General features: G+C 44.3%; 1 protein-coding gene across 3 annotated transcripts in view; it reads left to right on the top strand.

The window, feature by feature from the left end:
* RBM5 (RNA binding motif protein 5) overlaps nucleotides 1-12,328 on the top strand; it is a 30,429-nt gene continuing 18,101 nt past the window's right edge. For 2 of the 3 annotated variants that reach the window (XM_054550722.2, XM_024245382.3), the window contains exons 1-6: nucleotides 1-157; nucleotides 1,511-1,580; nucleotides 3,166-3,331; nucleotides 4,850-5,005; nucleotides 11,137-11,206; nucleotides 11,699-11,772. In XM_054550722.2, the coding sequence (XP_054406697.1) occupies nucleotides 1,564-1,580; nucleotides 3,166-3,331; nucleotides 4,850-5,005; nucleotides 11,137-11,206; nucleotides 11,699-11,772 (483 nt within the window). In that variant the 5' untranslated portion in view covers nucleotides 1-157; nucleotides 1,511-1,563. Of the gene's footprint in view, nucleotides 158-1,510; nucleotides 1,581-3,165; nucleotides 3,332-4,849; nucleotides 5,006-11,136; nucleotides 11,207-11,698; nucleotides 11,773-12,328 lie in introns of those variants that run through there. The other variant, XM_054550723.2, reaches the window with a different exon arrangement.

Genomic DNA, 12,328 nt, shown 5'->3' with positions numbered 1-12,328 from the left:
CTTCTCAGCAGGAGGCGGGTGACAGTGGGAGGGGAAAGCGTGAGGTACTGTGGGTAGGAGACGGCCGTCGGCGGAGGCGCCATTTTGTGGAGCCGCCGAACCTTGTTGGAGGTTCTGGGGCGCAGAACCGCTACTGCTGCTTCGGTGTCTCCTTGGGGTAAGTGCGGCGGCTGTCTGTAACGACGGTAGGTTCTTGCCATTTGGGCTGGCCCCCAAGCCTCCCTTGTCAGCTGCCGGAGGCGACTGATCAGCTCCAGCCGGTTCTCTAGAGGGGCTAAATTACCCCAGGCGTTGGAGGGCCGCGCCCTTCCTTGTTGCCAGCTCTGTCAGTTTCCAGAGGGTGTCCAGCCAGCTCAGCCTCGGGCCTGCTTCTTTCTGTCTGTGACTTTGCCCCTTGTGGGTACACGTCCCCTAATCTCCAGCCTAACGGAGCAGTGGAGCCGTCGCCTGTCCCTCAGGCACTCCTCGGGAGCGCCCTGGCAGTCTCTGGCCGCCATCCTCCGACTCAACTGCAGCCGAATCGCCCTCTCCGAAAAGCTGTTCGGTGATCGGCGATCTGCGGGTTTGGAACCTCTTGGGAGGCGGGAGGGGCGTGTGCGGGGAGGGCAGGCCGGACGCTGGAGTCGGTCGAGCAGGCCGTGACGCCGCCATCTCGGCCGCGAGACCCCACGGAGGTGGGTGCCGGCACGGCCCGGGAGACAAGGGGCGGCACCAGTGAATATGCCCCGGGACTTGTTTCCCCCCAGTGGTTCTTTTTCATTTATTAATTTCAACAAATCGTTGAGCATTCGCTCTAGACTAGGCTTCCAGAGACTACTGGATCTGATTTCTCGGACCTCGCGCTCATCGAACGCGGTCCAGCAGTATGATGTCTTATTACCAACGGGGGGCAGGGGGCCGGGCTGTTCACTACTCAGTGGTTTGTAGTCATAAGAACTGGCTCAAGACGTGGTGGTTATTGTTACCTAGGAATTAGGTCGTTTCTAGCTTTGCTCTTGTCTTATGCGATACGTTATTAATGTAGTAGATTTCAGTCAGCTCAGTATCCCAGCTTCTACGAGGTTTTAAATTTTTCATCAGAAATGTTTGAATTTCATGTTGCTCCTTGTATTAATGAAGACACTTGGATTAATGTTTTAACGGTCATCTATCCCACGGAGTTGCTTTGATACAAAACCAAGGAGCTGATTGTAGCTCTGCCCTTTTTGCTTTGTAATTCTAAGGTAGGAGCAGGGAAGGAGTCTTCTGCTTGCTCTGTATTATGATTCTGTTAAATCTGGAATCTAATATTTTAAAGTATGCTTAATCTTCCGGTTTTGCTCATTGTTAACAAAATGTTAGCATGATTTTAACATTAACAGTTTGTCCCCACCACTTCCCCACCTTAGATAATCACTGTCAGTGATTTGAAGGTTTGATGAAATCCCAGCCTCAGTAGTATCCAAGCTATGGAGCTGCTGACTTAAGTGATCTCTGAGATTTACAGCAATTAATCTCTCTTGTCTCCTAGAAAAAATAAAATTTGAACCTTTTGGAGCTGTGTGCTAAATCTTCAGTGGGACAATGGGTTCAGACAAAAGGTAAGTTACTACAGTACGTGGCTTTGATCTCAACATTTCAGTGGAGACTGAACTCTTTGTTTAAGGTAGTTTATCAAACTAATATATGAGTGTTTTGTGCCAGGCATTGCTAATGAACACCTTTATGATCCTGTTGTCACAAACTACAGTCTAGTGAGAGAATTAAAGTACTGTGTGAACATGCTGTGATAAAGTAGAGGGTGCTCTTAGAACACATAGGAAGTATGCTTGTTCACAGCCAGGAAAGCTTCCTGGAGAAAGTATTCTCTGGAAGGAAGCTGAAGGATAAGAAAGAATTTTAGGCAAAGAAGGGCAGGGTAGAGTGGGTCACTGAGGGTTTCCTGTGTGGACAGCAACCTTTGCAGAATCCAGGAGATCATACAGTCTGGCACTTAGCACAGTTCCTGGCTGTGGTAAGCAATCAATGAATGCCAGTTCTTGTTATTGTTCCCTAAATAGCAAGATGATCCAGACTTAGAGAGCTGAGAAGCTTGGGACTGTGTGTTACATGAAGAAAGAAAGAGCCAAAGAATTAGTGGAAAATTAAGATGAGAGCATTTGGCTATTGTGTCACCTATGGGTACACGCTCTAAGACCATTTGATTTAAACACACACCCTTATTCAGCCATCTGCCTTTTTAGTATTGAGGTCAGTCCCTGTGGTAGATCACATTGACAGGCCAAGGGGCCTTAGGAAATGTTCATGTCACATGGTGTTTTAATGCTGTGTCAGCAGTCTGTGATTCTAAATAGCTTACTAAATTAACATTTACCCCTTTGGGGTGTCTCAGTCCCATATTTCCTTTGATTCTTTTTATTAAATTTGTATATTCTAAATGAAGCCCTTATAAACTTTTCCTTTGCCTTATGATTGCACAGCAGTTTTATGAATCTGGTAAACAATTTACAAAAGATGTATTTTATCTGTGGTCAAATAGGTTTAAGCCTCTTGTTATTAGGTTTTCCCATGAAGCCCAGTGCTGCCCTTTAGCCAGAAATAAACCAGATGTTATAAGAAGAGTGTTCTCTTAAGGGGTGCTAGTTTTGGGTAACTATCCAGTTGTATCTGACAGACAACTAAGTTGCCTGATGGGGGAAAAAAAGACTAACTTAGTTCATCCAGGTTTTTGGTCCATTTTCTAGTAGGCATGATACCCTTGAGAGTAGATGAGCCAGGGATGTACTTAATTTCACCCTTTAAAATTGGGTGAAATTCGAGTAACTGCCTTCTTCCTGTTTTTGGTCACTAAGATCTGAATCAGGGATGAAGGGATAATATGTAGACTCTAGGCTTGACAAAATGCAAAAATAAACTTGGACAACATGACTCTTTCTTAGAAATATTCAACCCAAATGTTTATTTCAGATTTAGCATAAATTCCTGAGAATTATCATTACATTTAGGGATGTAGGTATTTTCCCAGTGGTTATCTTAGTAAACTGGAATTTGGTAATAAATTTTAACACTTTAAACTATTTGGATATATCTTATAAACTGGTCTGTGGTCCGTGTGTATTTTTAACTATGTCTTTTAAAGGTACAAAATGTGACTGACTTTAGAATGAAAATTATTTTCCCTGGCAGAGTGAGTAGAACAGAGCGTAGTGGAAGATACGGTTCCATCATAGACAGGGATGACCGTGATGAGCGAGAATCCCGAAGCAGGCGGAGGGACTCAGATTACAAAAGATCTAGTGATGATCGGAGGGGTGATAGATATGACGACTACCGAGACTATGACAGTCCAGAGGTGAGTGACCAGCGGCTGTATAACCCCCAAAAACACCCTGAGCCTTATAGTAATAGAAATAACAGCCAGGCAGCCAGGTCCAGTGGCCCCTTCCCATAATCCCATCACTTTGGGAGGCCAAAGCAGCCAGATCACTTGAGGTCAGGAGTTCAAGACCAGTCTGGCCAACATAGTGAAACCCGTCTCTACTAATAATACAAAAATTAGCTGAGTGTGGTGGTGGGCGCCTGTAATCCCAGCTACTTGGGAGGCTGAGGTAAGAGAATCATTTGAAACCTGGGAGGCGGAGGTTGCAGTGAGCTGAGATTGCATCAGTACTCTCCAGCATGGGTGACAAAGCAAGACTCCATCTCAAAAAAAAAAAGAGAAATAATGGCCAGGGTTTACATAGGGCTCACCATGTACTTTTGAGCACTTGACTTCATGAATTCATTTAGGTCTCAGTACAACCTGATAAGGTAGGTGTTATTCCCATTTTAAAGATGAAACAATGGGGTTATGATAACATATTAGTTCTGTGTTTTGAAATGAATGATAAATATAAGTTGTTGGCCAGGCACAGTGGCTCATGCCTGTAATCCCAACAATTTGGGAGGCCAAGGCAGGAGGATCCCTTGAGCCCAGGAGTTAGAGGCCAGCCTGGGCACCATAGGGAGACCCTGTCTTTAAAATAGTAATAATAATAATAATAATGAAAAATAATAAATATAAGTTGTTGTTTTGGTCATCTTGATATATCTTTTTTTTTTTTTTTTTTGAGACAGCGTTTCAGTCTTGTCACCCAGGCTGGAGTGCAGTGGTGCGACCTCAGCTACTTAGGAGGCTGAGGTACGAGAATCGCTTGAGCCTGGGAGGCAGTGGTTGCAGTGAGCTGAGATCGTGTCATTGCACTCCAGCATGGACGACAGAGTGAGACTGTCTCAAAAAAAACCAGAAGGCCAGGCGCGGTGGCTCACGCCTGTAATCCCAGCACTTTAGGAGGCCGAGGCGGGCGGATCATGAGCTCAGAAGATTGAGACCATCCTGGCTAACATGGTGAAACCCCGTCTCTACTAAAAATACAAAAAATTAGCTGGGGGTGATGGCAAGCACCTATAGTCCCAACTACTTGGGAGGCTGAAGCAGGAGAATTGCTTGAACCCAGGAGGCAGAGGTTGCAGTGAGCAGAGATCATCGCACCACTGCACTCCAGTCTGGGCAATAAGAGCGCGAAACTGTCTCAAAAAAAAAAAAAAAAAAGAGAGAGAGAAAACACAGCAGGCTGGGTGTGCCTATAATCCCAGCACTTTGGGAGGCCAAAGCAGGAGGGTCACTTGAGGCCAGGAGTTCAGACCAGCCTGGGTAACATAGTGAGACCCCTGTCTCAAAAAAAAAAAAAAAAAAATTGCAGTGAACATTACCATGGAGTGCTTATGTCATCTCTGTAGACTTCCTGCTAAGGATAATTTCTAGGAGTGGAGGATCTGTTTCAAAGAGTACAGGGTGATGTTAATTGTGATTTTGTTTATTGTAAATCAGAGAGAGCGTGAAAGAAGGAACAGTGACCGATCTGAAGATGGCTACCATTCAGATGGTGACTATGGTGAGCACGACTATAGGCATGACATCAGTGACGAGAGGGAGAGCAAGACCATCATGCTGCGCGGCCTTCCCATCACCATCACAGAGAGCGATGTAAGGGGAAATGACAGTTATAACCAGCAGTCAGTACACACAATGAACTTTGAGCTTCTACCATTATTTTCTCATGTTATTGTTTTATCTTAAGCCAATAGAGGTTGAGTAGCCCTTATCCAAAATGCTTGGAACCAGAACTGTTTTGATATTTTTTTTTAATATTTGCATTTACATAAGTTTAAACATTTGCATTTACATAAGTCTAAACATGAAATTCATTTATATTTTGTATATGTCTTATACATGCCAAAGGTAATTTTATACAACACTTTAAATAATTTTTTTTTTTTTTTAAGATGGAGTCTTGCTCTGTCGCCCAGGCTGGAGTGCAGTGGTGCGATCTCGGCTCACTGCAAGCTCCGCCTCCCGGGTTCACGCCATTCTCCTGCCTCAGCCTCCTGAGTAGCTGGGACTACAGGTGCCCGCCACCATGCCTGGCTATTTTTTTTGTATTTTTAGTAGAGACGGGGTTTCACTGTGGTCTTGATCTCCTGACCCCGTGATCCACCCGCCTCGGCCTCCCAAAGTGCTGGGATTACAGGCGTGAGCCACCGCGCCCAGCCAACACTTTAAATAATTTTATACACAAAACAATGTGTGCTTTGGTTTTTTTTGTGTGATATTTTTGTTTCTGTTTTTTACAGACAGGGTCTCATTGTCACCCAGGCTGGAGTATAGCAATGCAATTAGAGCTCACTGCAGCCTCAAACTCCTGGGCTCAAGTGATCTTTTTACTTCAGTAGCTGGCAGGTGCATGCCACCACACCCAGCTAATTTATTTTTTGTAGAGACAGGCTAGGCTAACTATGTTGCCTGGACTAAAAGTTTTGACTGCCCTCTTGTCCGTGACCTTTCAAATAAGGTCAGGGGTGGAATTTTCCACCTGTGTCATGTCAGTGCTCAGAAAATTTCAGATTTTGGAGCATTTCAAATTTTTGGATTAGGGTTGCTCAACCTGTATCTATCTCAGCTAGTGAAATATTTTTCTGTCTTTAGGGAAGAGTTCTCTGAACTAGGTTCAGAAGTAAGTTACCATATTGGCCAGGCGCGGTGGCTCATGCCTGTAATCCCAGGCACTTTGGGAGGTCGAGGCAGGTGGATCACTTGAGGTCAGGAATTTGAGACCAGCCTGGCCAACATGGTGAAACCCTGTCTCTACTAAAAATAAAAGAATTAGCTAGGTGTGGTGGCGCATACCTGTAGTCCCAGCTACTTGGGGAGGTGCTGAGACAGGAGAATTGCTTGAACCTGGGAGGCGGAGGTTGCAATGAGCCAAGATCACGCCATTGCACTCCAGCCTGGGTTACAGAACAAGACCCTGTGTCAAAAACAAAAAGAAGTAAATTACCATATTTAGGCTTTGAAGCTCAATGTATGAGTTTTCTGAATGTCTTTAACCACAAGGAGCAGGTCTTCTGTCTTCATTAGCTCCCAGAAGATAATCAATATATTTTTATTGAATTAGTTACTTACTAGATGAGGATGATTGGTAAATACCTAATTTTCTTTATAATCTGGCCACCCTTTTATTTGTTGAAAATTGAACTACCCATTTGAAACCTCAGAAAAGCTTGTTAAAAAGGACAGCTCATTCAGACTGGCCAATTAGAGTCTCAATGTACTTGGCACTGCCTGATTTCCAGCAGCATCTCTGGTCCTTACCCTTCCTTCCAGCCACACCCTACTTCCCACATCCTGGACTTTGAACATGTCCATTGCTCTACTATTGTGCCTTTTTCTGCTTGGAGATGCCTGTATGTAAAGCCTGAGCTATTGGGCAGAGCTGCTTCTTCGTTATTCTCTTCCTAAGGCACTGTATTCATGACTTTTGTGTAGCACCTTTACTGTAGCTATCAACACACGTCTCATCTCTACCACAAGATCTCTGAAAATAGGCCTCTGTGTGAACTAGTCACCTCTGTGTCCCCAACCTGAACATAGTATGTTACTTAGCCAGTGCTCTTGGTAAAAATGAATGTGAGGTTTTAAAACAGCATTGTGCCAGTATTTGTTTTCTTGGAGTAATCAAAGTAATATTCTGACTAACGTTTAGTCGAATTTTGGATAAAGCTCAAAATAAGCATTGGATTCCCGTAGCTTTGGGTTTCTAAACCCTGGAAGTAATGAATGTGACAAATGTGAGACAGGATATTAGAGTTAATAGTGGGTAATCATTCCATTATTTGTGATCCACTGCACATCTGCTACACTGTACATGTTAGATGCTACAGTGATACAGAGCTATGGATCTTGCCTCAAAAAAGCTTATGGATGAGTAGCTAAGGTCAGCAGATAATGTTGACAATGCAGAATAGAAAGGGGTCAGAGGCTGAGTATGGTAACTCATGCCTGTAATGCCAGTACTTTGGGAGGCCAAGGTGGAAAGAGTGCTTGAGCCCAGGAGTTCGAGTCCAACCTGGACAATATGGTAAGATGCACCTCTCCAAAAAAAAAAAAAAAAAAAGCCAAGCTTAGTAGCGCTTGTCTGTGGTCCCAGTTACTTGGGAGACTGAGGCAAGAAGATCACTTGAGCCTAGGAGGTCAAGGGTACAATGAGTTGTGTTCACGCCACTGCACTCCAGCCTGAGCAACAGAGCAAGACCCTGTCTCAAAAAAAGAGGGTCATGTTGGAAAAGGTCCTATTGAAAGAGGTCTGCCTAAGAGCTCTTGAAGGTTATTTAAGGGAAATTGTTACTAGTGGAGGGTAAGGAGTCTTCTATTTTTATTTTTGTGAGACAGGGCCTTACTCTGTCACATAGGCTGGAGTGCAGTGGCGTGATTGTGGCTCACGGTAGCCTCCAACTTTTGGGCTCAGGCAATCCACCAGCCTCAGCCTCTCAAGTAGCTGGGATTACAGACATGTGTCACCACTCCGAGCTAATTTTTTTTTTGGTCAGTTTTTTTTTCTTTGTAGAGACAAGGTCTCTCTTTGTTGCCTAGACTGGTCTTGAACTCTTGTCTTCAATCAATCCTCCCGCCTGGGTCTCCCGAAGTGCTAGGATTATAGGCATGGAAAACTAAGGGAATGGTGTGGTAGATGGGCCCTTCAGGTGGAGGGGTATCACATGAGCAGGGAATAGAAAGGTACTGAATCTAGATAAGGCCTAGCAATCAGCTTGATTTGGCTGGAGTCAGAGCCTTTTGGCAGGAGAGGGATGAGTTGCAAAGTGCTATTGTGGCTAGGGGCTAGAGTTTTCAAAAGCCTAGCTAAGCCTAAAAGAATATTACTGAGGGTTGGCCAGGTGCGGTGGCTCATGCCTGTAATCCCAGCACTTTGGGAGGCCGAGGTGGGCGGATCACAAGGTCAGGAGATCGAGACCATCCTGGCTAACACGGTGAAACCCTGTCTCTACTAAAACTACAAAAAAATTAGCCAGCTGTGGTGGCGGGCGCCTGTAGTCCCAGTTACTTGGGAGGCTGAGGCAGGAGAATGGCATGAACCCGAGAGGCGGAGCTTGCAGTGAGCTGAGAACGTGCCACTGCACTCCAGCCTGGGTAACAGAGCAAGACTCTGTCTCAAAAAAAAAAAAAAAAAAGAAACTGCTACAAGTATTGATTTGAGTGTTAGAAATTTTAGTGAGTGGTTGAATTCACAGGTGTGATATCTGAGGATAATGAGGATTGGCTGTATGTAGTCTTGCAGCCGTTGCACCTAATTATGGAAAGTAGAGGCCAGTGAGAATCTTGTTTCCACAAATTTCACCCTGTTTTTTTTTCATGATAGTATTCATGCCTGATATTATTGATGAAGAGACTAGTATATATTTTTGTGGCCTTTTGGAAAAAGGAGTTGGTCTGACATTGGAACAAGCCTACCAGCCAGAATACTTTATTCTAGCCCCAATTAATGTTTGATTTATTAGGAGCCTAAGAATGTGATGAACTTTGAAAATTTTTACCACTAATTTAACTGTAAGAAAAGTATGATCCATTAAAAATGTTTACCTGGCCTGGCGTGGTGGCTCAGGCCTGTAATCCCAGCACTTTGGGAGGCCAAGGTGGGTGGATTACCTGAGCCCAAGAGATGGAGACCAGCCTGGGCAACATGGTGAAACCCCTCTCTACTAAAATACAAAAAATTAGCTGGGTGTGGCGGCATGCGCCTGTAGACCCAGCTACTCTTGAGGCTGAGGCAGAATTGCTTGAACCCAGGAGGTGGAGGTTGCAGTGAGCCGAGATCACGCCATTGCTCTCCAGCCTGGGCAACAGAGTGAGACTCCATCTCAAAAAAAAATAAAATAAAAATGTTTATCATCAGGCTCTTCATTTTTTGGCTGTTGATTTTTTTCCTTATTTTGAGAGTAGGCCTTAAAGAGCAGGAAGGCTATTCTTGATTAGACGTACTTCAGGGCACAGTGACACATCCACTGCCTCTTTTAAATCTCATCTGAGTTGTTATTTTTATTTTTTTATTTTTTTAAAGATAGGATTGCACTTTGTCACCCAGGCTGGAGTGCAGTGGTGCAATAGCCCATTGTAACCTCGAACTCCTGGGCTTAAACAGTCCTCCCACCTCAGCCTCCCAGGTAACTAGGACTACAGGTGTATACCATCATGCTCGGGTATTTATTTTATTTTATTTTAATTTTTTTTGAGACGGGGTCTTACTCTATTGCCCAGGCTGGAGTGCAGTGGCACGATCTCGGCTCACTGCAACCTCCGCCTCCCAGGTTCAAGCGATTCTCTTGCCTCAGCCTCCCAAGTAGCTAGGACTACAGGCACGTGCCACCACGCCTGGCTGATTTTTTGTATTGTTAGTAGAGACGGGGTTTCACCGTGTTAGCCAGGATGGTCTCCATCTCTTGACCTTGTGATCCACCTGCCTTGGCCCCCCGAAGTGCTGGAATTACAGGCATGAGCCTCCGTGTGAGGCCTAATTTTTAAAATTTTTGTATAGAGATGGGGTCTTACTGTGTTCCCCAGGCTGGTCTCAAACTCCTGGCCTCAAGCACTCATCTTGCCTCATCTTCCCAAAGCGCTAGGATTATAGGCATGAGCCACTGTACTATCCTGTAGAACAAAGGACAGGGAGATTAGACTAAAGGATGGAGGCTTGAGACATCATACCACAAGCAAGGATGTGTATCATAACATAAATTAATTGTGGCCAGGCATTGTGGCTCACTCCTGTAATCTTAGCACTTTGGGAGGCCAAGGTGGCTGGATCGCTTGAGCCCAGGAGTTCCAGACTAGCCTGGGCAATGTGGCAAAACTCTGTCTCTACAAAAAATACAAAAATTAACCAGGTGTGGTGGTGTGCATTTGTAGTCCCAGCTACTTAGGAGGCTGAGGTGGGAGGATCACTTGAGTCCAGGAAGGCAGAGGTTGCAGTGAGCTGAGATCACACCAGTGCACTTCAGCCTGGGTGTCAGAGCTAGGCCCTGTCTCAAAAAAAAAAAGGAAAAATTAATTACACCTGAGGGAAATTCCCATGCAGCATTTAATGAATGCCTTCAGTGCTGTTATAATGCATTAATTTCTATGAGAAACGTTCTCTCTTTTCTGTGCCTTTTAGGAAAATTGCATTTTGGTGATAGAAGATAAAAACTTGGCTAATTAGGCCAGGCATGGTGGTTCATGCATGTAATCCCAGCACTTTGGGAGGCTGGCAGATCACTTGAGGCCAGGAGTTCAAGACCAGCCTGGCCAACACAGTGAAACCCCATCTCTACTAAAAATACAAAAATTAGCTGGGTGTGGTGGTGGGCACCTGTAATCCCAGCTACCTGGGAGGCTGAGGCAGAAGAATCGCTTGAACCCAGGAGGTAGAGGTTGCAGTGAGCTGAGATCATGTCACTGTACTCCAGCCTGGGTGACAGAGCTAGACTCTGTCTCAAAAAAAAAAAAAAAAAAATCAGGCATGGTGGTGCACGCCTATAATCCCAGCTACTTGGGAGGCTGAGGCAGGAGAATTGCTTGAACCCAGGAGGTGGTGGTTGCAGTGAGCTGAGATCATGCCACGGCACTCCAGCCTGGGCAACAGGGTGAGTGAGAGACAGAGACTCCATCTAAAAAAAACAAACAAACAAAAAAAAAACCTGGCTAATTAAACAGTTGATGTAATTCCTAGTCCATGTAGAATAGTGTGTGGCAAAAGCTTTAACTAAATAATGTAAAACCCTGTGCAGATTCGAGAAATGATGGAGTCCTTCGAAGGCCCTCAGCCTGCGGATGTGAGGCTGATGAAGAGGAAAACAGGTGAGAGCTTGCTTAGTTCCTGACATTATCGTTCTCTTCCCCATTCCCACCTCAGTCCCTAAAGAACATCCTGATTCCCCCAGTCTTCAAGCACATGAATTCAGAATGAAAGGTTTGCCATGGCTAAGGAATGTGACTCTTTGAAAACCATGTTAGCATCTGAGGAACTTTTTTAAACTTTGTTTTAGGGACTTTTTTTTCCTTAGGTAAGTAATGATTTATAAACTCCTTTTTTTTTTTTTTTTTTTTTTTGACTATAGTCGGTTGCATGGTTACTTTAAGCGTGGAATCAAATGGAGTGGCATTTAGTTCAGGCGGCTTGTTCCTTGCCATGGCAAAGTATCAAGAAGATCCCCAAGTCAAGTCACATTTGTAAAGCTGCTTCCCAATTGGCTTTGTCACGCAGTGTTGAAGCAGTGGGAGAGAGATTCACCTGTTATAAAGGAACTGACTAACACAAGTATCCCGTCTATATCTGAATGCTGTCTCTAGGTGTAAGCCGTGGTTTCGCCTTCGTGGAGTTTTATCACTTGCAAGATGCTACCAGCTGGATGGAAGCCAATCAGGTTGCTTCACTCACCAAGTCTAGATATTCATGAAAATGGAACAAGTCTGTACAATTAAAAAAAAAAGGTTGAAGGAGTGGTTTGTTCCAAAGGAGTGACTTTTTTTTAAAAAAAAGCTTTGTATATATTAAAATTGATGTTACTAGAGTAAGTACAGTACCAAGGACTTCATTGTAGAATTTGTTCTGCCTTTAAACATGGCTACCTACCTGGCAGGGCTTTGTTAACTACTGAATACCTGTCTGGTAATCACTTAATGTTTCCCTTTTTTCTACTTTGTTATGTTCCTATTATGTCCATTGAGAGTAAGCTTAGTATATCAAACTCTCCATTTGACAGTGAAGAAAACATAGTGAAAGTCTGTGGCAGGCATTTTTATAAGTAATTCCTTATTTCTGCTTGAAGACCACAAAGCCTCCTGGAGGCATAACTGCTCAGACGGGTCTTCAGGGAATATTTAAGGACTTAGTGGAATTTATGAACAATAAGTCTGATGAGATTAGCCTGGGAGTGGTGTCCTGCTGCTGTCTAATCTAGTTAGAGTGGCATTAACATT

This window comes from Pongo abelii, chromosome 2 (genome assembly GCF_028885655.2).
Source record: "Pongo abelii isolate AG06213 chromosome 2, NHGRI_mPonAbe1-v2.0_pri, whole genome shotgun sequence".
Lineage (NCBI taxonomy): Eukaryota > Metazoa > Chordata > Mammalia > Primates > Hominidae > Pongo > Pongo abelii.
This window is presented reverse-complemented; position numbering and strand designations above follow the sequence as displayed.